General features: G+C 35.7%; 1 protein-coding gene across 2 annotated transcripts; it reads left to right on the top strand.

Annotated features, from left to right (window-relative positions):
* The first annotated feature begins 139 nt into the window (after positions 1-139).
* Positions 140-26,743, top strand: LOC126867399 (protein dissatisfaction). Of its 2 annotated transcripts, XM_050621816.1 has the most exons (9): positions 140-2,089; positions 5,047-5,127; positions 6,022-6,183; positions 21,752-21,878; positions 22,373-22,577; positions 23,286-23,405; positions 23,684-23,923; positions 24,142-24,223; positions 25,216-26,743. In XM_050621816.1, the coding sequence occupies exons 1-9, from the start codon at positions 2,053-2,055 to the stop codon at positions 25,467-25,469; spliced, it is 1,308 nt and encodes a 435-aa protein (XP_050477773.1). In that variant the 5' UTR covers positions 140-2,052; the 3' UTR covers positions 25,470-26,743. The 2 variants fall into 2 exon arrangements, with proteins under 2 accessions (XP_050477773.1, XP_050477774.1); XM_050621817.1 differs by lacking the exon at positions 5,047-5,127.
* Positions 26,744-27,598: the final 855 nt, after the last annotated feature.

Raw genomic sequence — 27,598 nt, 5'->3', positions numbered from 1 at the left:
CAAACATTACGTAATATTTTTTTTTAAATGTACGTCTTTAAGGATAGACAAAATAAACTGCATCTTTAATTAATCATATCCTTATCGATAAATATATCTGATATAAATATATCATTGTACCGTTTATACGTATATTATAAATGGCGATAAAATAACTTTTAAAAGCTAAATTAAGAGATATAAATGCGTATATAAAAAGTGTAATTATCGAATGTAAACAACTTTACTTCGATAACGCGTATCATACATCTAATTTACAATTCGTGAAAACGATACCCCATAGGGGACCCAAAATACTGGAAGAAGAAAAAGAAAGATGAGACTAAAGGATCAGGGTATCGACACACACGTATATATACGTATAACACATCCTCGACAAAAGTTTCTCGAATCGAAGCACAATGTTCATTTCACGGCTTGAGGATTGGAGGGAGGAGGTCGCGCGTCGAGTATCTTTGCATTAACATTTACCATCCCTTCTTTTTCTGTAAACCGCAGTTCTCGCATCATCCTAGCGATTTCCAGGCATCCCCCCGTTCCAGGAACTGGAAGAAACGTCGGCATACCATTTCAACGACAAATGGCATCGCAGCCCTAACAGCCACCAACGACGTCGGTCTAATCTCGAAGCAGCGGTTGGTCGTCGAGATCCTGGCTCTTTTCCCTCGTCGAATGGGCGTGCTGGAAACGCCCATCCACCCTTGCTACATAGATCTGCACCCCTGTGCCATCTCAGGGGTGGAGTCGACCAATGACACGGTGGTAACGTTCGTCTGACAACGTGGCCTTTGGAGCCGCCCCCGCATTTCCCGTGGCTAACTAGCACTACCCCACTATAGTCGCGTCAGCCACTCGGCCAGCAAGTCCCCGGGCCGTCTAGTCGCCCGTTGGAATTCCCCACCTATCCTCCTGTCACCTTCCTCTGACCCCTCTTCATCGATGCTACCACCCTCCAATTTCAGGCCAACGTACCAGCCACATTGAAGAAGTGGTGTACATCGTGCAATAGCCTGACTAAAGCCGCATCCAGCGATGGTTATAACCTTATCCCCCTTTCCGCGTGCGATGATCGAACAATTTCATTTATATGTATAAAAAATTACGTTCATTACTTACGTGATTTAATCAAACTATAAAATTCAATATCACGTTGCAATGATCCTCTGTTAGGGGAAAGCTGCGCACTTACAAATTCAACAATTGTAAGACTCGTATAACAATCCTCCGAATTTTAAAAAATATATCTTTTATCCTGCACCGCTTTGAGGGCTGATGCAGCCACGAAATAATTAAGAAATCTGGAAAGTTATTATTCCATTCACAGAGTCTTTTGTTACATATAGATGCTACAGAAGAAATAAGACAAATATCATTGCAATTAATAGTAAATATTAAGTCAGATCTTTTACGAGATAAATTATTTCCCATTAAATCGGAAAAATACCACTTCTCCTGACTGACGAGCTTTCGTTCCTTATTAATGTACAAAAGCAAGAGTATACGTATGAAGGAAGAAAAGTGAAATAAAACAATCATCACCAAATAAAAGCAAATAGTAATAAATTCGTCCATCAACTGCAAAATCCCATCAAACAAACACCTACATCGCGAGACGATCGAATCTTTCGCTATCCCCGTGTCGACGTCATAGCTACGCCGACTCGCGGCCGTTTAGGAACTTCTGTACGTGTGTTAGGGATCGCCCACACCCTGGCCAACCATCCTCTCCTAGAAGTACGTCGAGCGTGTCGAAGAACGACCCGTGATTCCAGCTAGTATGGCTACGGTCAGGGGAGATAGGCAACTCCGACAGCCAATCGGGCAGCAGCCCCTATATACGTGCGTATAACGAACGTACAGACGCACCGTGCACACACATCGATACGAGCAGCTCGTACACACGAACGCGAACCGCGGTACCCGCCCTTCCCAACGAGATGAGTAGCTACGCCGAGGCTCGAAGCCACCTCGTCACGGAGAACGCTTCGAGACTTCGCGCGACTCCCTCGGCGTCGTGTCGGAACGACCACCGGTCCAGTCGTCCGTCTGGGGATGCTCGACTTTGATCAGTCGCGAAGGATGGGCACAGGTCAGTTCGATAAAGCGTGCCTCTCTTGCTTTTCTCGACAGTGATACGTTGGAGTGGTTCGCCAACCCCCGTTCAGGGCACGCGGTACTTAGAAGACAGTGACACACGTGCCGCTTCGTTTCTTTCTTCTTTTTTTAATTATTCTTCGTTTTTATTTATGCGCAACATCGGTAAGATGAGACGTTGGTTCCTGTTTCTTCTATTTTTCTTTTTAAATTGTTCCTTTTCAAATTCGTTTTCCATCGGATGGTTTCGGAGTTTCGATGACCTGGTGACTTGACAGGTTCAGTTTGAACTTTGGCATGTCGACGTTTGATCGTTTTGGGTGCGCGTTAAAATAGCTTGTTTCGTCGATTTCGTTTACTTTAGCTTCGGAGGATCTCTTTTTGTTTTGATTTTTGGTTTTGGACGATCGAAAGAGTCGAAGTTTTCGTTTTAAATGTGTGCGATTATTGGTTGTTCAATTGGTGGCCTTGCGATGGTTTTTGGTCCCGGTGATTGACTTCTGGGACCGATTTGGTTTGGGATTTGTAATTGAATGGAGATTAGAAAGTTTATTCTGGATAGAGGAGCGGTTATCTTCGGTTCGTATTGAATGGAACTATGCTATTTGGTATTTTGAATTGTGCTTTTTGTATAATTATGGTTTAATTGACTTTTTATAGAAGTGAGATAACGAAACAATGGTTTTTGAAAGCAAGATTGGGTCGCTATGTATTTAATAGGAATGATTTAATTTATATTTTATTAAAAATTGTTTCAAATATGTTTCCAAAATCTATTAATTTCAGTTCTCGAGTTATTTATATAAAAAATTAATATTTATAATTCTCCTAAATTATTTGTCTTTTAAATAAAACAAGACACATGAAATCTAGTTTAGATTTTACGTTTTTTTGCAAAGTATAATTTTTTTTAATGAAATACGAAATGAAATAAAGAATGTTGTACCTTGTTATTAAAATGAAGTATCTATTCTCATTATTATTCGTTTCAAAATGGTATTCAATGAAAAGAGTTGGTAACCAAAGAAACATTGCCAAATATTTGTTCCCGATTATTTAATTTTGCTAAATCCAGAACAGATCGCTTTAAAATTCAAGGAATCCTACTTGATACTACTTGATATAAAATAATGATAAAATAAATATTTCTAGGAAGATTTGTTTTTCTCTTTCTTTTTAATCGTTCGATACAAATTTCCCAAAATGTTCCAATTACATAATTAACTTTGTTTAAATTACAACTCGATTTCATAGGAAAAATGAAAGTCTAAATATTAAATTCTAATGTTCAAATACTTCAACGTTCATCCCTCGATGTCATTTAAAAAGCTGCACATAATTTTAAGTTTTCTTTTTCTTTCGACGTAACGTACATTGCGTTAAATATAAATTTATTATTAATAATTTACTATTTTCACAATATAACATAGCAACTCTAAGCGTTGAACAGAGTTGAATGCATAGCGATCTTTTAAACCCTTCCACACTTTCGAAGAAGATACTTCAAATTCAAATATAATAGGATCGCATAAATTTGTAACTATTACCCTCAGATATACTTAATCCCCCTTGCTATTGAAATCGTTTATAGTTAATCGACGCGTAGGACACATAAGACAACGATGTCTAGATATAAGCGTAAACGTCGAAGGAGGTAATCTGTTGGGGTTGAAGCAGCTCGACTGATCGGGTTAGGTTGGTAGGTATTTGGTGTGAGAAGAAGGTGGTTGGTTCCCCAGGCCAGAAACGGAAGCTTTGGTTGGCTTAGGCATGGCTGTGTTTTTCTTGCCGCGGATCATTAGGACGATTAGGGTTCCTCCAAAAAGGGGGAGAACAGATTAACGCTCCAGCTCTTCTTGCGGTCCGCTTTGCTTTCTTAAACGGAGTCCTCTTTCCGCCAGCTTTTCACTTCGTTTTTAGGTTCTCCGGTTTATATGAGTGGCTCGGTGGTATCTCTCACGTCGGATTAATCGCATGGTCAATCATTTGTTCGAGAGATAAATTAAGAAATTTTATTTAACGCGTTTGAAAGAGTTTTCCACTTTACTCGAAGATAAGAATGTAATTCTTTTATTTTATCTGCGTTTGTTTAGTTGTTTATAGCGTTCATCGATGGCAGGTATATCTCAGAAATTGGTGGTTCTTAACGAAACTGAAATTGTATAAAACAGTAAAAATATAAATAAATATTCGTATTTTTATCATTACGAAGCTGTTAAGAATGGTATAGTTTGTAAAATATACGTAGTATACATGAAACAAATGTTTTAGAGAAATTTGTTCGAATACATGGTGGAATAAGAATTAAGTAGAAATATCTGTATACAGTCAGACACGTTGGACGCAACTTTCTTTTAGCTACAAACGTAATCAATGAATTTGTTTTATCATTTCAATTTCTCGTATCGTTGAGAGAGATGTCAAGTAATTGAATTATGGAAAATGTAATTTTTTATAGTTTTCGTTGTATAAAATTTGGAAATTACGCTGGTTCATAAATAGAACACAATGCACAAATCTTCAAAAGAAGATATTTTTAATATTTTTAATAATTGTACTTTAATTACAATTATATCTTCATTATCAACTCTTTAATTCCTAAAAACATTATAAACATATATATATATATTCAATTTACATAATACATATTAATGCATTAAGTATTTTTTGAAAATTTTTTTAAATTATTGCATACTCAATAAATACTAGATATTCGTATTGTACAAAAATCAAATATTCTTAGGAATGAAAAACAATTGAACGTTTAATTGATTAATTACAGTTGATCGTAATTTGAACAAAGTTTAAAAACAGAAAGAATATTAAATAAGGCTTTATTTCTGAAAAACATTTTGCTTTCAAAAACAGACAAACACAAAGCGAAAAGAAACAAAGCTATCATTAACAATTGTTAGATTTTCCGTTTTTCCATTAAGTCAATTTCTGTTGTAGGGGACAGATTACTTGATATACCGTGTCTGGTATGCGGTGACCGTAGCTCTGGAAAACACTACGGCATCTACAGTTGCGACGGTAATTATCAAGCTCTTCTGTACTTAAATTTTTCATTAAAAAAAACACTTCGACAAACGTTCGTTTATCTTTTATAAGAGACAACAGATTCGTTGATTACAATCCGCTTTTATTTAACAATTCATTCTCTTGACAGCTAACCGAAACAACACGTATTCACGATAATTTTCTCACCAGCTTAATGCTTTAGATTAGATTCGCTCAAAATGTTTAGAGAGAGAAGATTGTTTAATTATCAATGAAATAAATCATAAAGGTTAAATCTACGTAATGATCGTAACTTATCCGACGGTATAGGGTGTTCTGTCAACTCTGTTCCAATGAATGTTGTACAGTTGAAAAAAATATATATGTAACTTGGTGATAGCGGTTTCGCAGATGAAGAAGTAGGGGAAATCTGGAGATTAGTTTCGATTTTTAATAAATCTACTTTAATAATCTTACACATCAATCAAAATTGGAATTCAGGGTTCTCCTGCATAATTAAATCAATATTATTAGTTCGATTTTACGAATCACAAATTATAAATCACTAATATCGTTTATAACAAAAACAAGTTTGATAATAAAACAACTGAAATTTTACAAATTAAAGATCATCTAATTTTGTAATCTAAACGTAAAACTATAAAATTATAAAATATATTCCTATAATCTATAACTTGTAATATATCGTTACCAATATTATTACTCTTTAAATTTTTGTGCAAATGTCTACCATCTCGTTACGTATCTTTTCAAGCCTGCAACTTTCATCTATTATACTAAATAGACAGAATTGATAAGACACCCTGTATAAAATTGATTTTTATTTAGCGTACTTCTCGCTAAATTATTTTAACATACAATCGATCGATTTTTAACAGAACGTTCGAATTTTTCTGTGCTGTCCAGGTTGTTCAGGATTTTTCAAGAGGAGCATTCACAGCAATCGAAGGTACATCTGCAAGGTTCAGGGTGCCATGAAAGGGCGCTGCCCCATCGATAAAACCCACAGGAACCAATGTCGTGCCTGCAGACTCGCCAAGTGTTTCGAAGCTAACATGAACAGAGACGGTAAGTGATGAAACTTTTTTGGAAATGTTTACATAGCATCGTGAGATCAGATACGTCTCCTATAGAAAAAGTATCGTAGGTGTGATTCCGCGCGAGGAAAGAATACCACGATATCATAGGACATCGGGAGCGGTCTAATGGCGTGCTTGCTTGTCAAGAGGAAGGCCTCGAAGAGCTCCCAGCAGAGCAGGCTGTGACTGCCTCTGTTTTCCCCGCGGACTCTACACCGTTGTTAATTATAGTAGAGACGAAAGAAATAGGCTTCAATCTTCTAACTACAAGAGTTGAGCTTTTTATAAGATTGATCGGAAGTTTTAACAACTATTTCTCGATAAATACGATGTTTGATAATACTGATAGTATATATAAGTTCTCGTGTTTTCTGGAGTGAACTGGATATCTACTGAAACGATAGTAGAATTTTAATCAACTTGTTTTCTCTTGGAATCTATTGTTCTTAATTAATTTTAAAGAATTAGATTGCATTAAAATTAAATTAGAAAAACAGATTCGTTAGTAGATAATAATGATTGATTTCTTTTATCGAGTTGATTTGTTTAACAATTTTTTCCTTCCCTAATTATGAAAAATACGGAGAACTGACTATAGTGTAATTCTTGAAACGTTGGACAGTCTTCTCACTAACAAAAGAATATCACTGTACGTTCGTTAATATTATCGATACTTGACCATGGGAACTTATTTATACTCCTAGTAATTGTTTTATTTTTCGAAAAGGAGAATTCTATCTTCCTCTTTGAAGGATTAATATACCTGGGTTGTTAGATAAAAATAAAAATCTAAAGTGATCCGAGCGATAAAGTAAAATAAAAGATATTCTATTATATTTGACGAGATAGTTTTTTCGAAAGTATTAAAATAATCTTTAATAATATATTTTTTTATATTCTTCTTCTAATGGTAATAGCTCTTGTAACGTGTTTTCACTGTTCATGAAGTTTGTTACGACTTTAATAATGTTGTAAATGTTAATTGAAATGTAAGGAATCTAGTTAACAGAAAGATGTAATATTGAAAAATTTTTTAAACCTAAAGTAAAAATAAATAAAAGTTATGTAACAAATAATGTAAAAGATAATGATACCTAAAAAATTAATTGATTTTCAAATAAATGGACTTGAGATATATACATACTCAGTTTATTGGAATTTATTATAATTTAACTAATATTCAATGGGATACAGCGATAGCAAAGAAGTAGCGCTGATCTTGGATAGTCTATTTCTTCTGTCTGTACTATAGTAACAAAAATAGCTTGTTTGCTACATTTTTTTATGTAGTTGCTTTTTTTAAATCTTATATGACAGTTCACGACAAAATGATTGCACGTTTCAAAATTTTTGTAAACAAATTTAATATTAAATAAAATCAATATGAAAAAATGTACATATAAAGAGATATTAATTTAAGTTAATATTTTTGAAAAAAATTTAACTTATTTTTAATATTCAATACAATTATTCATATTACTTCAATAGATAAATCTAATCTTTTAATATTGTTGAGATGTGCTATCATTTTGTGGTGAATTTCAGTAGAAAATGAAGTAGAAGTTGTAACAATTGAATGTCTCTTTGATTTCTTCCAAAGTGTAGTTTTGAGCAAAACAATTATTATTTTGCTAGACTTTCTTAAATCTTTCGTCTGAATTAGCTGGATTTAGATATTAGTAGTCTTGTTGCGATTCTCTTGTGGTTTCACGGGACAAAGATTTTCGAACCGCGAATGCCCCGCAAAGACAGTGACTTCAGTGGCTATTGGTCAGACAAACCCTCCTAAGCAAACGTAGTCGTGGATCTAGTAAAACAGTAATCATGGTTAAATACTCTATTTGTCGTTGGTTTTACATCAAAGGATTTATTTGATCCATGACGTATGTCGTCACATAAACAAGAGATTGAATTTTGTTAAGCACGTAAACTATAAACTAAATTCTTCAGGTACATTCAAGTTGCTATGAGTATCAATATACTGAATATTCCCAAGAAATAGATCTATAAATAGACCAAAAGAGTATTTTTAAGTTTTACTTAAACATAAAACTAGAAATACATATATATACTATACATTAAATTCTTTAATTATTCACACAATTAAGCAAAGATTATGAACTAAATTTCTTAAATGTTCAAGTTGCCATAAATATTATATTCATTCTACTAAACATTTTCAACTTAAAAACATCCTCAAAAAATGAAAGTGTTTTGCAAAAGAATATCGTAATTTCTCATTCAAGGTTGATTAATTCACGGAAATTCGAAACTTGTTACATCGTTATAATCAATATGTTGGAAACAACTTTTATATGAGGTGAAACGAAACTGCATACGACTTTTTTCCGACAATCTCTGAACGACTGAATTTTTCATCCAACAGTATTAAGTTTCATCGAAATTGCGTTATCACACAGCATACTGCGTGTCTCTATTAATCGACGACACGGGAGACTTCAATAGAACTGGCTCGAATGTGGAGACTCAATAACGATTTTGCACCGTCATACCACGTTTCGCTTTTCCATGATCTCTCACTTGATCGTTACTTCCAGCCCTCGATATTTCGCCGCAAAATTCACGGATACCAGCGTGTATACTTCTCGACGAACGTTGCTGACCATTTCCATTTAATTAATTAATCGATCGAAAACGTGTAATCTTCTTTCAATGTAGCATTACATTATGTCCCCGATGAAAGGTCGGACAGTAATTAACATTCGTTTGCTGTAAATTTTATCACTCTGCTTGTATAACACGTAAACGTTATGTTATTTGCTTCTATCTGTCTGTTTTACAATGTTTCACCGCGGAATAAATTTTTTATCGTAGAAATGGAATTAATAAGAATAGTTTTAACGATGTACAAGGATTCAATATTTCAAATCTCTTTTGTTAGCCTCAAGCATTCGAGCATGTATCGATTTGAAGGTATACATATATTCTACGTGCCAGGGCAAATCGGATTTGATATCGATAAGTACACGACTTTGTGTAATCCTCGTTTGATATTTCAACTGAATACCATGTCATGGTTATATGCGTAATTAATAGGTTCTTGTTAAAACCCGCGATTTACACGGTATATGGAATTTCTGTAAAATATTAATTCCGTGTTATTGTTCCTAAACGAATGCAAAACATTATTCTTAAATTCTAGAACCGCTTAAAATTTAGATTTATTTTTCGCTACTTTCTCTAAAGAGCTATTCTATATTTCACATAAGTTGTTGATAGTTTAAGTTTTGAAATAATTCCGACACTTTAAATTTCGAGTTGCAGAATAGCTTCCAAGAAATTTGCTTTTAAATACGACTGAAGTAATACATTTGATATTTTAATAATTTAATTTAAATTCTCATGAGTAACATGCTTCCTCGGAAGAGTGAAAATCTTTTTTTAAACTTTGAAATTAACTTTGAGAAAGTTTAATCAAATGTTAATATGAACAAAAACATGAATACACAAATACGTATATAATAAGCTGACTTTGCTGTATATATATTTTATTCACTCTCTGTAACCATCTTTGCCGTTTATCATACATCATGTTCATATTAATTGCTCTTTTGCCTTAGAAATATCTGATGACATTGATATCTTGCTTACACTTGAAATGAGCTCTATTGAGTTCTGTTAAACACTGTCTGACATCTGCTAATTGTCATCATGTTGCAACGATTCTGGACAAGAAAATATAATACTAGGAAAATACTTTGAAATTAGAAAAAGCTCCTTATATGCTAAATACAACTGTTGAATTAAATACTAAACATGCATTTGTTGCGAGTGTGATAACAGTTAAACGAGACACGGTTAAACGAAGCTTACCTTAATAACGAGCCACAATATCATGATCAAAACTTGAAAAAACATTTCTCTAAGTGTAACATTCGTTTAAAGCAGCGATATGACCAGAAATAACATCGCGATGAAATTAAGTATTTGTACTTTAAATTTTTCGTTAAACACCAAAATTTTCGATGAGTTGCGAAAAAATGTTCAATATACATATAGCCGTAAAAGGGAACCGCCGTACCGCGAGAAAATAGCCAAAGAAGAATGTTATAAAATACTCGGGCAACTCACGCGAGCTTGAAACAAAAAAAGAGGAGAAGACCAAAAACGTTCGAGAAAAGTAGAAAAATCAAAGGAGAACGAGCAAAGGAGGTTTCGAGCGAAGAAGCCCGATCAAGAAGCAGTAACGTGAGAGGGAAACGGCAAAGACAGTACCAGGTAAATATAAGGAGAAACAGAAATACAAAGAAAGACGAACGAAAATAAGAAAAGAAAGACGAAAGGAAGAAGAGCGAGGAAGGCAGAGCATATTCAACGGAAGGCAAAGAGCGGGAGGAAAAGCGGCAGATGAGAGATAGAGGTACATATCGAAAGAGAAAGGCAGCCAGGGGCGGACCAGACCGCTCGACGGGGATGAGGGTGGCCAGGGTGTCGGGGGGTGTTTAATGCAGGACGGGTGCTCTGGTTCCCAGCGGTTGCGGAGGCTCCAGACGCGAGTAAGAGAGGAGATTCAATTAGTGGCAGAGCTTCCTAACGTTAAGGAGGCTCCACACGAAGTGAGGTGAGCCCCTAGTTCTTGCGTTTCTCTCTTACCCCTTGTTTTTCTCTGTCTCTCATTTACTCTCTCTCTCTCTCTCTCTCTCTCTCTCTCTCTCCACGATCATCATGCGCGAAAAACGCACGAGTATGCGCTTGTTACGAGACTCCTTCCTCTGCTTGCTCTCACAATTAGTTTCACGGAAATTAACAGCAATTCATGGAGATTATCAACGTTGAGAAGACTTTTGTGTTCACGAAGGAGACGATGGTTGTTGTGGCAGATAAAGAGAGTGGTGGTATAGGTAATTTAAAAAATGTCGATTGTTGTCAGATCTGTACATATCTTCAATAGTATATAACTAATTGGCTAGATATTAGTAATAAGATAGTTAAAGATATTGACGAAGATAGTTTTCATTTGAGCGTAGTAGTATATTGAGTTTCACATCTAATGCTATCATAAAGAATAAGAGAAAATTCTTTCTTTGATACGATTAAGATTACCATATAATCAAGCAAATATCACCATACACCGATAATACTACCAATACTAAGAAACGGAACTTTTATCCTCTATCAGAAAAGAAAATGATAACAATTCTACTTTATCCAAGGACATCAAATTCTCAATTCTTCTATAGAAAGATTAAAGTGGCGCAAAAATGTACAGAATGCAAAGATATAGGATGTATTCAACACAGTATATTCCTTACAATATCTAATTTCTATTTAAGTTGTATTTCTCCAATTATATTCACAAAAATATAAAATTGTACCTTACCTTGCATCATACATCCGACTATTTGGATTCTATTCCTTTACTTGCATTCACAAATTTACACAGTCTGTGTCTTATTTTTCCTTCATACCAACACCTTACCTTATTGCCATTTTTACCATTCTTTTTATCATTTTGCCACTTTTACCATTCTTTATATCATTTTGCCACTTTTACCATTCTTTTTATCATTTTGCCATTTTTACTCTACATGCTACGTCATCCTTGCGCTATTACCATTTTATTGGCGCGCTTTTACGACGGACCGGTAGATCGCATGACGAAACATTGTGAAACGCCCATAAGACGTAGGTGACCACTCGGTAAGTGGTATATATTATGTATGCGGTGTTCGGCGCTTCGCGAAACGCCGCCGCAGGCATGCAATCATCCGCCGCCTGACAACCCGGAGATCTCTAACCCCTCACACCAGCGTATACCAGCACCCTTCGTTCGTTCCACGGAAATTCATCCCTCTCGGTGTCATTTGCTCTGCCCGTCTACCTTGCCGACGAAATGCCCCGCACAGCGCGGACCCGTATATTTTGCGAAATATGGCGTTAAACGATATCAGAAGATTACCAAGCGGCTTACCGCGTGGGATTTGTAACTTGTAAAGGGAAAGAGAGGATCCGCGGCGACCCATCGAATCTTCCTTCCGCTTCTCGCATCTCGCAAGGGAACCTTCAATTTCTTTTCGCTTTTTTCGCGTATTTGCAACCAGCGGACAAGTTTTCAAGCTCTGCTTGCGAAATTATCGTACGGTATATCGAATCGTTTTATTCCTTTGCGATCGCTTCTTCTCTTGTTTTCGGTGCCTTTGTTCGATATTTGTTTAAGTCGAAGGAAGATTTACTTTTCTTTACATCTATATGCTTTGATAGTGGCTCTTATTCCTAAATGGCATTGTATCTTTATAATCATAGTTCGTGATGGAGATATAAGGAGATAAAATTTTTAGATCAGCAAGTATAAGAAACACTGTTTGTAAAAACGAATATACTGATACTACTGAAGATATATACATATATTATATATTTTGTTGATTGTTTTCATGTCGTAATGTTTTGTTCGAAACTTGTTCCATTGTCCTGATGTTTAGAAAGTTGTTTGCATAAAATTTGCTTTAGTGCCTTGATGTCTAGACTTCACACCCGACATTTCTAATAGAAAAGAAATTATTATAACCGTTTCCATGGGGGGAACAGCTATAGTTAGAAATTAATTGAAAGAATTCGAGAAATTCGATAAAAGTTATATTACTCTTCATCTTCTTATCTTTCAATCTTCAAATAGTAAAGCCAAGATCTTCATTTTCAAATCTTATCACACATTCCTCGTGGATCCATTTTAGTCCAAACAATGCTACGAAGCTTTCCAATTAACAACAAGGTGTGAAAGGTTAAGTCTTGACTTGTTAGAACGAAATAAATGAACCGGTTAGTCCTCTCTGGCCTTACGGTCAACATCATTTCCAGTGTACACATACAAATCGAGGCTAGGCCGTTGGATTCCGCAAACTTTGCCTCGTTTCATGCCCAATCGATCGCGGCTCGCAACTTCCAAGTTTAAATCTCTTTGTTTCCGTTCATAATTCGAAGCCACCCTTTCTCTGGAGGTAGCAAGCACTCTGAACCGGAATTAAACTGGCGCGCCCCGTGTTTGCTCCTTTCGTCGGTGGAAAATCGGGATTATTTCCGATACTTCGTTTCCAGGATAACTTTCCAACGTTCACGGTTTCCGCGTCTACGAAGAAGGAAATAATTAGAATGACTTTAATCTCCGTGATGTTACGATTTGATTTCACTACGCTTTTAATACAGGATGCTACATACACACGGAATGCATATAACGTGCAAAAACGTACAAAGTATTCAAAGTATTTATTACATTACTTAGTAGATAAAACAAATTTTTATTTAGATTCTATTTCTTTAGTTATTGTCCACAAAAATATAAAATCGCATAAAACATCCGCAGTCTATCTGTTACGTTCCTTTGTGTACATTCAATTAAATTAAATTCTTTTAAATTAAATCCGTCCATATATAAATATGTCATTGCATTAGTTTGCCGCTAAAATATTGAAATAGGGGAAAATTACACGATACTGACTTGGCGACAGTGACTGACTAAATCAACGCGAACTTATTGGAACGAAACGCAAGGGTTCAGAAATACCAGGGATCGCAAGATGTTTATGATTGAACGATCGTAAAACCATCGACGGACCTTCGTTCGAAAGAAAACCAAAGCATCTTTCGAAGAGCTAGAGAAACAGAAAAGGCAACTGGAGCCAAAGGAGCGAGCCTACGGCGTTACTAGGGTTTTGCTGGCCGATCGGTCGACCGCGTGTTGGCGTCGACCACGGTCGGCGACGAAGAAAGGCGGACGCGGGGGTGAAAACCATAGAGCAGGGGTGAGAACGATGGATGGGGGTTGCGTGGGAGTGGACGGCTGGTAACGCAACGAAGCGAGGCGTGCCGTACACGCGGCCGGCAGCATCAATCCATCCACATAAACGGTAAACTGTAAAGCGGGTCTCTCTGAAGAGAGAGATGCGAGATCAGGGTGAGCCGCGAGGGGCTGAGCGTGCGAAGCGGGCTGACAAGGTTGAAAAGAGGAAGACAGGAAGCGGACGCTCTCCCTCTTGCGGTAGGACGCGCGATGTGTGTGGACGGAACGGGTCGTTGCGTTAAGCCGGGCTTTGATCGTCACCTGTCATAGTAACGCTCAGAGGGACCCCGCAACGGATACGGTTCACGTAACTGCGAGAATTACGTCCGCGAGCTTATGCATCTCGCGAACGAGGAAACGCGCCGTTCCCGTCCCGCGAATGGATCATGTTCGTTTCCCGGCCGCTTTGGTGGCACGTTCGGCACGTTTTCACGGATGCATAATTTTGTAGGATTCTTGCGAGAAAAAAGGTTCATTTTGAAGATTATGGCTCTTGATTGTGCTTAATTGCCGAGGCTTGAATTTTATTTGTAGCTTTAAAGCGTTTATCGTTAAAATGGAATGTTAAAGGTACAGTGAATGTACAGTGAATGCACGTACAATATCGGATGTAGGGATATTTTAATATGTTGAAGAATTGATATTTGCATATGTACACGCTATTATAAATGTACGATTTTACAAGATCCTTGTGACAAGAAAACTTTATTATAAAAGCTATCGCTTGTACCTTTTTTATAAAGCGTTTGAAAAATGAAATGATCTTTTTCAATATATTTTTCACGTAATTGATTCGGTTTATGTGTAAATGGAGTATGGTGTAAGAGGAATTCATGAATTTTAATTTATATTCCTCGTAAGTAAGCAAAATTCTGGCTATGGATGGTGTAATTATCAACGGACACATACCTTCTGTCTGAATTTATACGACAAGGAATCTTCGTGTACAAGGTCCCTTACACAGGTTCCTATTGGACGCATAATCCTGTTGGACACTCCATTAATCGTTGGTCATCTCATTTACACATATGTGAAATGTCATGCGCTAACCCTCCTCTGTTAATCTGCATAACATACATACATACGTATTCGCCTCGTGGATCGGGCAACAATTTCCCGAAGAGACAACAGATCATACCCTGTTAATAGCATACATACATCAAAGAATATAGACAATTTTTAGTTAATTTTCGTGTTAAAATTTATGATTCAGATAATCATACACTGAACAGTTTATAATTCCATCCGATAATTCGATTTCAAAACCTGGTGTTGAATAATCGACTCGAAGGATTATAATAGCGATTTATGTGATTATAAACGTTTGTAACCTTACAATTTGAATAGGCTATATTATGTTTCAATAAAGACTGTAGTACAAGTCAATAATACAGACGATGGTAGAATCATTGACCATAGCTACTTAGGTATACTACTTTATATTTTTACAGAAACAATTGTAATGACCTATTCACACTCTATAATATGTGTAAAACAATTTATCATAACTATCGAGATAACTTATATTTATACTTTAATTAATTCAATAATCAGGGAACGCTACCAACAATAATGTAACTGTTGCACATAGACTCCACAAATTTTCCTTGGACGTTTTCGACTTTGATCTTGCATAAACACAAAATTCTGACCAATTAATCATTTCGTTGATAATCTAAATTAATTGCCGTGTTTTATACGAGACTAGCAAGTGTCCTAATACATATAAACACTAATATACGTACATTTGAAGTCTAAATTTAAAGTCTACCAGAAATATTTCATATACACAAACCTTATCTATACTATACTATTTCAATACATCCCTACATCCTCTAAATACACACAAACCTTTCGATCTTCTATAAACATACCCTCGTGTTAGAACATTCATAGCATTTTCCAGAAGACAGAAAACAAGTTCATAGAGGGTCGGCTCCCTTTCCGGGCATCCGTTTGACACAACACACCTATACGTGTTCGTGCACTCCATGCATGTACACTGGGAGCGTCCATATGAATCTCTCTGGAGTGATAACACGTGTACGGGCGCGTCGTACACGCGAGTCCGACACACGAATCGTGAATTCGGCCCCTCCAATCGGCTGAACTCGACGGCACGGAAACGTTGATGGCGATGCTGATGGTGGTGAAGGCGAAGCCTGGTGGTGGTAGTCGATGTATCAACCCCACTCACTCGAGGATTAGCCTTCGAGATCGCTGACTGCTGAAATGTTCACAGATCGGTTTACCGTTTAGCAGGATAGAGAGTGTGAGCCCTCGTGATCCATGGCCCGTGTGAGCACCAAACCCACGCACACACACATACACACACACGTACATATACACCATATAGAGAAACATATACAGCTCGTAACGTTCGAATTTCGTTCTGTCGCATACGTGGATCACGTGCGCTCCTTCTCCGATCGTTTCTATCACTTGTACACTTGTGCTCCTTTATCCGCTTGCTTTTTTCACCGTTCGCTCTTCCGTTTCTCTACTTTATCTTCTTTTCCTTGCTTTCGTTTTTCCTTCCTTGTTATTCTAGTTTCGTTAGTTAACTCGTTAAGTACTCTTTTAGATTCTTCCTTGCCGAAGGACAGGAGAGCTTAAGTTGATCGATTTCTTTAGCACTTCTTTTATGTCGAAGTTTTATTCCATTTTGTTTGATTCTGGGATAGTTGATTTAGTTGGTTTTATTGAATTTCTATGCTAGTATACCGTATTTGCGATAGTTAGCTCGTTTCTGGTACAGACAGATATCTATTGTTCGTTCTTCGATTTTAATTTAGTTTGAAAAAAGTAAGGCTATAATACGTAACATTAATATTTTTCGTACATACAACAAACGCTAAAATACGTTATTGTCATGTTAATTAACAAGTAATTTAGATTCAGTCTGATGATTCTGTAAAAAAGTAATAAATGTTGCTTCTAACTACTAATTCATCATTCGTACGTAAAATTTTTATACTGTTACTACAAATTGACCAAAGTGTTCGAGCACTTACGAACCACACCATACGTGGACATCGTTCTCTATTTTACTTCTAACGATGAATGACAAAACGCAAAGGCTTGGAGATCTAACTTGGCCACGTCGTGCGTACATAGGCCGAACGCCACTCAACTGTGGGAACTCGCATTGTGGACCGCACGTGGTATGCGAGTATTACGCTGGCTCGTGGCTTCTGTGTGCACTGGATGTAGCATCGCGGGCGTGCAATAGAGACAGAAACAGAAAGGAAGAGAAAGGAAAGAGAGAGAATGGGTGGATGAAAAGGGAGCAGGGCGCGGTCCATTCCAGCGCATGCGATCCTAATCCCCGCGTCCATTCGACGTCCGGATCGCGAGCACGCACGTACTCGAAAATCGTCCCCTTAAGCCCTCTAGGCCGGACGAAAAATTGTCCCGACGAATTAAGAGGAACGTGCGCTCGTCCGCTCGTCGGATCTGTCGAGACACGGCCATCGGGGGTGAAATTGGGGGTCTGTTCTTCAACGACGATCAACGATGTTTATCCACACACGGATTTTCTCGCCTGATACCACTACTCGTGGATTTTTAACCTGTTCTCTGGCACATTTTTCGTGCGAGGAATATTTTTGAATGGGTGTGTAAATTAATTCAGAAGCTTTGTTAAAAGAATTGAAATGTTATTTGCGGATTATATAATGTACTTTTAATCATGAAAATAGACTTCATTATTTAAGTAATTACTAGTGTGACATTTACATTTTTGAAATTTTCTATTTGATAACTGAAAGGTATTGATTTACATACTTCGTATTATTATATTTTACATTAAAGATTGGATTCATGCAACTTGTTTATGGTAAAATAATGTGTTACTATATCCAAACATATAGCCCCTTACATTTTGAAGAAAATTTAAACTCATGTCGATCTACATTTCAAATTGATATATTTATTTTAAAAAATTATTTTGTTTGTAAGAATTCTCCAATAAATAGATTAATATACCAAGAACAAATAAAAATGTGGCCTCTATCATAGAACGAAAAAAATATCCGCTCTATAATTTTGCGCATGCGAAGTAAAGTCGTCAACGCTAAGAAAAATGATGTAGGGTCGTTATTTGTTAATTTATTAATTTATACATGATTACTGATGATATATGACACATGGTAATATTTTAATCTTCCTAAAAATATTTGTATAATCTCTATATGTATTTATATTAGATGCTACGATATTTTACTTTTACGATTCATAATTTTAATAACTCGATTGAAATTCGTTAATAAATAAAGTAAGATTAAAATTCGTCAAAATATACATATAAAGTACATTTATATAGTTCATATGTTTATAATTTCAATCGCATTGAAACTTTTTGTATTATATGTTGTTGAATATTCTTACATCCTGCATAGTAGAAGAAATTAACTAACTTAGGTTTTCTAATAGTAAGTAATATTGAAAGATTTCTTTAAGATACATCCAATTGATTCGCAAGTTATTGACCCCGAGGATTCTATATATATATGTGCGTATTTCATCGAATGTTACTGAGAAATAATCAGGAATGTATTAAAAAATAATAATCTACGTACTTCTAATATTCAATTCTAGATTACAAAACAAAATATCGCAACTCATCACGTAATATTGGTAAAGTTTAAAGACTTTGTACTGTTATCGATCATTTAAAACCCAACACGATATATTGAAACGGAGAATGACTAAAAAAAGAAGGAAGAATGCTTTTAAAAATGAATTTTATATTCTAATATCTCAACTGCGTGTGGCATACGAAGAACTTTGCTTACAAAGCAAACAAGCTCGCGGCTCTCGCTGGTTTTTTCGCTCGACTGAAAATTCTCCGGTGAAAAAACAATTATTACTCTCGGAAAATAATAATATTTGTACCTGTTCCGATGCACGGCCAATTTAGTTGATAAAGCAAATAGACCCGAAGCGGATTTCACCTCGCCTTACTTTCTAACTGATTGCATGCACCCCGTATTTGTGCTTACAATGCTTACAAAGCATTCCGCTTCTAATGAACGTTCTGTGATTCTTAGTTATCTACAAATTAAGCAAGCCATGGACTACATAGAGAAAACAACTACATATTATTATAAACCAAATAAAATCAAATTGTCCATATTTTCATAAATAAAACTAAAAAGATCGAACCTAAGTAAGAATTTGTTTCATCGCCTAAATAGTATAACTATACGTAAGTACTTTGGCTATTTTATATATTTTTGCATATTTTTACAATATCTTGGATATTTTAGATTTCTCATAGACATATTAACATCCGCAATCTCTTAATTAGGTATGTTGACATTGTGTGAACTACGTCCTTGAACGTATACATAATTATACATATTTTCAATTTCGCGATACATTGCAAACGTTCCTTAAAAATCCGAAAGTATCTTAATAATCCTCAAAATAATTCTCAAGAGCGATAGTTTCATTAACGTTATAAATAGTTCTTTCATAAGAAACCACACAAGACCAAATTTCCCAATACGTACTTAAAATATTCACAGTAAGAAACCGAGCTTGGGGAGCGTTAATTGCTCCGAAAACAAAAAGAACGAACTTTGACCTCCTTCTGTGCTCGTTCCTTCCAGGATGTATGCACGCGATCCCATCATCAGGCGGATCAGAGAAAGAGATATGTACTTACGCCGCCAATGGTACAAAGAGAGGCCGGATAAAGCGCGGATATTGCGACGCCAGTGCGAACGTGGGAATCCACGGCTGCGATCCGCTCAGCCTCATTAATGATGATGTGCTTGCCACCCAGTTGCAGTTCCATTCTCTCTCTCTCTCTCTCTATCTATCTATCTATCTCTCTCTCTCCCTCTCTCTTGCTGTACGCATACATCCACACGTTCTACATATTTCAACGTGTGTAACGGCTATGTCTACCAGAGTCTATCCAGTCTTGCACCTGTCTCTTTCTCTATCCTTTCTCGCGATGCCTTGACAAGGAGACCCCGTGGAAGCTGACGCCCCGGCCAGCCATCGCATTCACCCTCCCATTTCTATCTTCTTCTCCCTCACACTTGGTAGATTCAACCCTCCTACAGGCTGCTCGACCTACCTACCCACCATCGTTGCTCCCCAACCAGCCAAGCCACGGAAATACAGCTCGTACATCTCGAACAGTACCACTCCCCCTGAACTCAATTCCGCGCAACCTGCGCGGACTTTTTCGCTCCCACCGTTAAGTTCTTAGGCGATATTAATAGGAAACCGCCCGGAGATCGAGCGAGGGGCCATCCTATCGCGAGATGATTTGTGATTCTCTCTATCGTAGTTGAAGGTATGTTTGGTTTCTTTTTCATCTCTGGTTGTCTGAAGCTGATGATATTCTTACTCACCTTCTTCCTTATTGGCTTGTAAATGAAGTGAAAGATTGTAACAGGATTCGTTAGTATTGCGTAATGTTATCGTAATATTCGCATAATTCCTGCGGAAGGCATTAACGAGAATCATTGATATTAATTCCGATTTAAATCGACATTAATTGGCAATAGAGAAATCTGTGTTGATTGTGTATCAACACAATCAGATAATATTTAAGATAATATTTAATATGAAAGTTTTAATATTCTCCCTGATCTGGATTTCAAGCAACCTGCGCGGACTTTTTCTATTTGAAGTTTCGTTTGGTTTCTTTTTCGTCTTTCGTTGTTGAGGAGGGATAAGAGAATGGTTTGATCACAAGTAAGACGCGACTTTTATCGGTACGTAAATGAGGTGAAAAATCGTGACAAGATTGTGTACACAGGAGTTTCATTCGAACGGTCTTTTAAAGACGGATGGATGTGGAAGTTGGTTTTGTAGGTGCTCAGAGTTTGTTAGGGGTGCTATTAGTCTTTTCTGGGTAAAAGATTTGGGGAGAATTCCTTTTTAGGTCGTGTTCTTTTTGTTAATGTATTTATTCAACGTTATTAAGAAACTCAAAACATGAAATTATTTATGTAATAATATTACTATTATGCCATTATATCTGAAAACATCTTTTTTAATACATTATGTGATGACCACAAATAATTTATCATCAATTCTCCACCATTCCCTTATCAACATCCTTTTACTAAATTGTTTAAGAAGTAATTTTATTCAAAATTTCTTCGAACTTTCATGAAATATTTAAAAATACTGTAAATAAAGTAGTTCATCTTATTTGATGATAATATTTCAAACGATGTGAATAATTCTATAAGGCGTATTAAAGATTGACCCTTTTAAAGTGTAATTTATCGTATTTAAAGAAATTTAGAATCCCGTATTCAATCCTTCGCGAGCCTTTTTGCTCCCCCTATTAAGCACTTGAGTGGCATCAATAGAGCCATTCAAGATGATGCTCCGGCATTAAGAGATCACTCATGGTTATATCGAGAATGTATTTCGTAAATCAATCATATCGACGTGCTTCAGAGAAACTGGAAAGAACATATTTGAAAATCAATTAACATATACGACTAATAAACAAAATTATGAAAGTTATGAGAAAGAAAAAGGAATAAATTTTTATGTATTTAAATAAATCTACCTTTATGTCAATTTAACTTCTTTCTTTTGGATTTTGCTATTGATTAAATATCTTAGAAATTTTCATTATTATTAAAAACACTTAAATTTAGGAAATGCATTAGGAAAGTTTTTTAGTAATGAAAACTACATATTATACAAAATTCATAGATAATCGTTCGACAATGAGAATCCAACATGAAAATAACACATATTCTTTATAATTGATGTTTAGCTGTACAACACGAACGAGGTCCGAGGAAGCCAAAACAACCTCAACAACAATCACCGATCGCACCTCCTTTACACAATGATCGATTAAGGACTGGTCTTGGTTCCCCTTATGTTCTTTTACACCAAAGGTGTGTATGAAGTTCTTATTAAAATCTGTACTTATATTCGTACACATTAGTATTAGGTAGTAAATATTGTATCTTAATACGCTACGTTATTGTTTTGTTTAAACACAATGTCTGACTCATCAATGGCTCATACTACTTAAATTGACGAGGCTTATGAAGGAATAATTCAATTTCTCCTTTCGATGTTGAAGGACTATGAACAACCCAGAGTTATAAAAGATATACCATATCATCTTCTACACATTCTTAAGCCGATTTTAAAATCGTGCCAGAAATATCATACAGGCTATCAAAGATGTGTTATTATTCATCCTATACTTTATACATATCATTAATTATTCTATACTTCATTGCTAAAAGTATTTTCATCGTTTAAAATATAATTGAGAAAAATATCATCTATGATTTTAATCTAAATATTACTGCAAAACCTTACTCTTAGCAATTAGAGCTTGATAACTCCAATAAAAGGACGCTAAGGATAATGTGTGCAGAAAGTTCAGGTGCGACCAGAGGTTCTCGCCTTATCCACGGCCAGTGGCACTGGTGCAGAAACCACCGGAGGACTCTTCGTCCCCGGCACCATTGGCTCTACCGCATTCTCCTTCGACCACGACCCTCTACTCAGCACCCCCGAGCGTCGCTCTGACACCGCAGCCACCCCTTCTTCAGATACTAATGTCCGCGGAACAGTGTCAGGTAAGTAATTCAGCTCAATTTGCTCGAGTCTGGTGTTTCCCCTTTGCAAACTTTATAACCGTCAATCCGACAAATCCTGCCGGTTTCACAGTCTGGACTGAAACTGAGCGATCGTGGACCCTGTGTTGACGAGATCCTCGTTCCTTGTTTTGGATTTAGTTTTGTAAAATTAACTTTCCGGTAACAGACAGGGAGAAGTTTAGAAAAATGTTTTAAATGTCTATATGATAATTTTGTAGAATACGAATGTAGTGTAGATTCATGCTATACAAATACGACTGAAAAACTAAACTAAATAGAGATTTTACCTTTCGTGATATTACAATGAGTTACTGAGGATATCTTTTTTATTTTCGCATACTATATGCATTCTCTACATCTTTAAATTCTATTACAGAGTTTTTGTTTAGAGCTATGGCTCAATGTTGTTGCAATATTGATACAATTTTTGGGGATTAAAGTATTAATAGAAGGAATTGATAATTTTTTTGAAAGAATAGAGAAATTTGTGCTGATTTTTAATAATATAATATTAAATATGTGAAATATCTAGATTATTAAAGAGCTTAAAAATAGCTTGCAAATTCTTAATAATAATTTATAACATCATAAAGTTATGTTATTCTTTAGACAAAGTATTTTAGTTTTAAAATATTATTTTTAGATGCGTATTATTTGTTTAAATATATTTTCATTTTTATTTATAAGGAACTCGTATGGAATGCACCATTGCAATCGGAAACAGAATATTCTTTGGAACAAACAGAAGCTAGTCATAATTCCACTGGGACATTAATAAATCCCAATCCTACGCGAGAACTATTACAGGTAACTATACCAAAAATTTTACGATAATTATTCTTATAAAATATAAAATTTTCAAAATAAAATTAATGACAAATTGATTTGTATATATATGAAACGGTTCTTTTCTAGTTTGATATAATTTTATTAAAGACTTTGAAATTGAAAATATATACCTAATATTAGAAAGCAATTTAATATATTTTATTATTTTACATTTCTAAATATTAAAAATATGTGATTAATAAAACAGATGAAACAAAAATTTCACTCGGAGAACGAAGCTTATTAATATGTTTCAGGAAACAACTGCACGTTTACTATTTATGGCAGTAAGATGGGTTTGTTGCTTACCACTATTCCAATCCCTTTCGAAGAACGATCAATTATTGTTACTCGAAGGCTCGTGGACACAACTTTTTCTCCTTCATCTAGCACAGTGGTCAATATCGTGGAATATTACTGGCTTACTAGAGGATGAACAAGTACGAGCAAGATTGCCAGACGAAGCTACAACGAATCAACAATTAATTACTATTCAGGTAATAATTTAACTTATATAAAATTGTATTAATTATTGCATAGAATATGAAATATTTGGTAATTTCATCATAAGAAAATGAATAAATAATTAACATTTTCTTTCATATTTTGGACAAATATGAACGAGAATATTTTTATAATTTTAAGTAATAAAGAATAATAGTGAAAATTAAAGAAAAAGAAATTATTTATGATTTTATATATGCCTGTATTTCAGGACACGATATGCCGTTTTAGACAACTCTCACCAGATATGAGCGAATGGGGATGTATGAAAGCGGTAGCACTGTTTACTCCAGGTAATAAGAAATTTTGGCTTTTAATTTCGAAGAAGTTGATAAATATATGTCGGAGTCAGGTTGTCATTTTGGGGCGTTCGATGAACCTTTACTTACTTTACCGTCGCGAATGTAGCCAATCTTTATCAGTACGAATGTGGACACTACCAGAGGCTACGAGTAATGGTAATAGGATGGTCGAGATGGTGATAACAACGAATTCAGGTTCGATAACGAATCCACGGTCCACGGGAGGACTAGTATCAACATGCTACTCGATTCGGGTAACTTCCCGATAACTCAATCGGCAATTCGTCCAACGACTCACTAACCAACTAACTAGCTCTAACTCTAACTCTAACTCTAACTCTAACTCTAACTCTAACTCTAACTCTAACTCTAACTCTAACTCTAACTCTAACTCTAACTCTAACTCTAACTCTAACTCTAACTCTAACTCTAACTCTAACTCTAACTCTAACTCTAACTCTCTTAATCCAAAAGAGGCTGCCCTCATATACTCCTGTCCCCGTTTCTCGGGTTAATCTTTGTTTTAAGGAGAGCCATATAATAATTTCATACCTCTGTCAGGTGCATGTCCCTCCCGTGACCGCGGCTAAGTCCGGTGACCTGCCATGTCACTTCGAGCCCAAACCCATCGTCATAAAGTCAGATTGGAACATTAAGACTATTTCTTATTTTTATTACTTAAAAAGTCTGGATTAGTGTATTGGAGTTTTTCCCAACATTCCGGACGGGAAATCCCGCTGTCTTTCTCTCTCCGACATATATTTCAAACAAATTTCGTAATTTGAATTTATGAAAATATTTTTACTTAAATAATTGAAATCAAGGAAATACTTAAAACTTCAATCTTTCTCTTCTCTTTCCTTTAAGCGATATAAAGTAACGAAATATTTTACATTTCGATCTCGATCGCCGTGTGTTCCTAAACTGCAGATTAAACAGATATTTAAAATCCTGTTTCGATATCGATATGTTCTCCTTCGCAGAAACGGAGGGTCTCCACGCCAGCGAGTCGATCAAAATGTTACAAGATCAGGCTCAATGCATTCTAGGGGATTACACGAAATCTCGTTATCAACGACAACCAGGTAGAAGCGGGACATTAATGCACGTTGTCGGACGTTTGACGTCCATCTTCCCAAAATTGGTCGAACGTTTGTTTTTTCACGAAACCATAGGCGAAATTCCGATTTCCCGTTTGTTGGTTGATATGTATCAAATGAAAGGACACACAAACTGAGATTTCCCGATAAATGATGATATAATCGTGTGAAAAATCCCTGTGGCTTTCCAAAACTCTGTCGATTCTTTAAGCCAGCTACCGTAGAGATCGGGACAAGTTTTTGAAACCTGTAGCTAAAGACTGCAAAATTATACGAAAGATCACTGGTTTTGATGAAATGGTTATGATCTATGAACATATTTGATTAAACAATACCAAGGAACTATTCAGTTAGCTTTACGTATTACGATTTTATATAATTTTGCGTTACAGTGCAATACATTGAATATATTACTTATAATATATTGAGTATATTAAATTTTGTTCGATAATGAATTTCGTTTTTATGATCAATAGGATTTGTTGCTTCTAGATAAAAAGACACGAGAGTCATAAACTGTAAAAATCATTTGATGAAGTAGAATTTTGTGTAAGTACTACTTGTAAAACATTTGTAAAGAACGATTTCATTGTGTTTTATGTTCTTATAATATCTTTGCGATAATACTACCGGGTACTACAAAGACACATTCCTCGTAATGCTATACTTCGTTCAATTTAATATATGCACGGCGAAAAAAATGTATATTTATTTTAAATATTATCTTTCTTTTCAGTTTCTATTAATTTGACAAAACATTTCATATTTCTAATTACAATCGCTTGACTCAGTCAGAAGAAAATTTAATCAAATACATAAAAAATTGTTTAACATCAAAATAAATTTAATAATGTTTGCAGGTAGTATAGAACAAGAACTAACAATACGTAATTATGGGAACATGAAACACTTTCATATGAAATAAACCATATTAAATTTAATGTTACACCAACAATTTCGTAATTCGTTATAAAAAAAATACGCTAAGAAAAATCTTATTCGTGGATGTAAAAATTATATAAGAATGATAAGCTTCCATAAGAAATAGATATCCTATTCATTTGTAAATAATTGAATAACCGAGAGTTAACAATGTAACATTAATTATTTACTATTTACCTATAGTCAATTATACATACATATATTTTGCTTTCAATTTTTGTAATATATATTTATATTATTTATATGATATATTTTTTAAACATACATATATATGTCGGAGTCAGGTTGTCATTTTGGGGCGTTCGATGAACCTTTACTTACTTTACTTACCCGTCGTCATAAAGCCCGGTTGGAACATTAAAAGTTATTTTCTTATTTTTATTACTAAAACATACAAATCTTGATTATGGTATTGGGGTTTTTCCCAGCATTCCCGACGGCAATCCCGCTGTCCTTCCATCTCCGACATGTATATGTCGGAGAGGAAAGGACACCGGAGCCTTCCCTCTGGAACTTCGGAAAGATCCGTAAAGTTGTAATTAAAGTTTACAGTTGTAATTAAACAATTAGCCGTCATCCTGTCCAATTGTACTTGTTTGCGATTTGTGATAATAAGCTTGGGCTCAAGGCGACCATCAGCCGTCGAATGTAGCCACGGTCAATGGGGTGATAGATATACCTGCTCTAACTCAGATGTGTACTACGCACTGATCGTAATGCGCTACTCCTTTCGTCGACAAAGAAAGATCTCAACAAAGAATGAATTCTCGTCCCGGGGATGCTACCCAGGAAAACTATAATGAGATGTGTTTAAGGATACGAGATCCTCGGATTTGTCGACATCGCTCTCAATTGGTCAATTTGGGACAAAAGCTGCCTGTCCGTTTGGAAAATCTTAATTACCAACAACACCTAAGTTTTATAGCGGGTCCTCAGGCTAACTGTACTTGTGCCGTGCAAGTGCCTCAACCTCTGGTATTCATTGTCCGAAGGACCCGTTGGAATGTTTTACTGTCAGGTACCTCTATGGGTATTTCTCTTAATGAGGGTCATACTATCGCTCTATACCTTTGTTAGACGAAGCGCCCGTCCCGTTGACCGCGGCTACGTTCGGCGGCTGATGGTCGCCTTGAGCCCAAGCTTATTATCATAAATCGCAAACAAGTACAATTGGACAGGATGACAGCTAATTGTTTAATTATAACTGTAAACTTTAATTACAACTTTACGGATTTTCCCGAAGTTCCAGAGGGAAGGCTCCGGTGTCCTTTCCTCTCCGACATACATATAGTATATTATTTATCCATATATCACATATCAATAT

Source organism: Bombus huntii, chromosome 7 (assembly GCF_024542735.1).
Source record: "Bombus huntii isolate Logan2020A chromosome 7, iyBomHunt1.1, whole genome shotgun sequence".
Lineage (NCBI taxonomy): Eukaryota > Metazoa > Arthropoda > Insecta > Hymenoptera > Apidae > Bombus > Bombus huntii.
This window is presented reverse-complemented; position numbering and strand designations above follow the sequence as displayed.

What these genes read in the sequence shown, in the direction of transcription:
- LOC126867399 (XM_050621816.1), top strand. Translation starts at nt 2,053, where the DNA reads ATGCTCGACTTTGATCAGTCGCGAAGGATGGGCACAG. An exon ending in TATGTTCTTTTACACCAAAG is followed by an intron (nt 21,879 to 22,372) that starts GTGTGTATGAAG and finishes TAATGTGTGCAG; the next exon opens with AAAGTTCAGGTGCGACCAGA. An exon ending in GGTAGCACTGTTTACTCCAG is followed by an intron (nt 24,224 to 25,215) that starts GTAATAAGAAAT and finishes TCTCCTTCGCAG; the next exon opens with AAACGGAGGGTCTCCACGCC.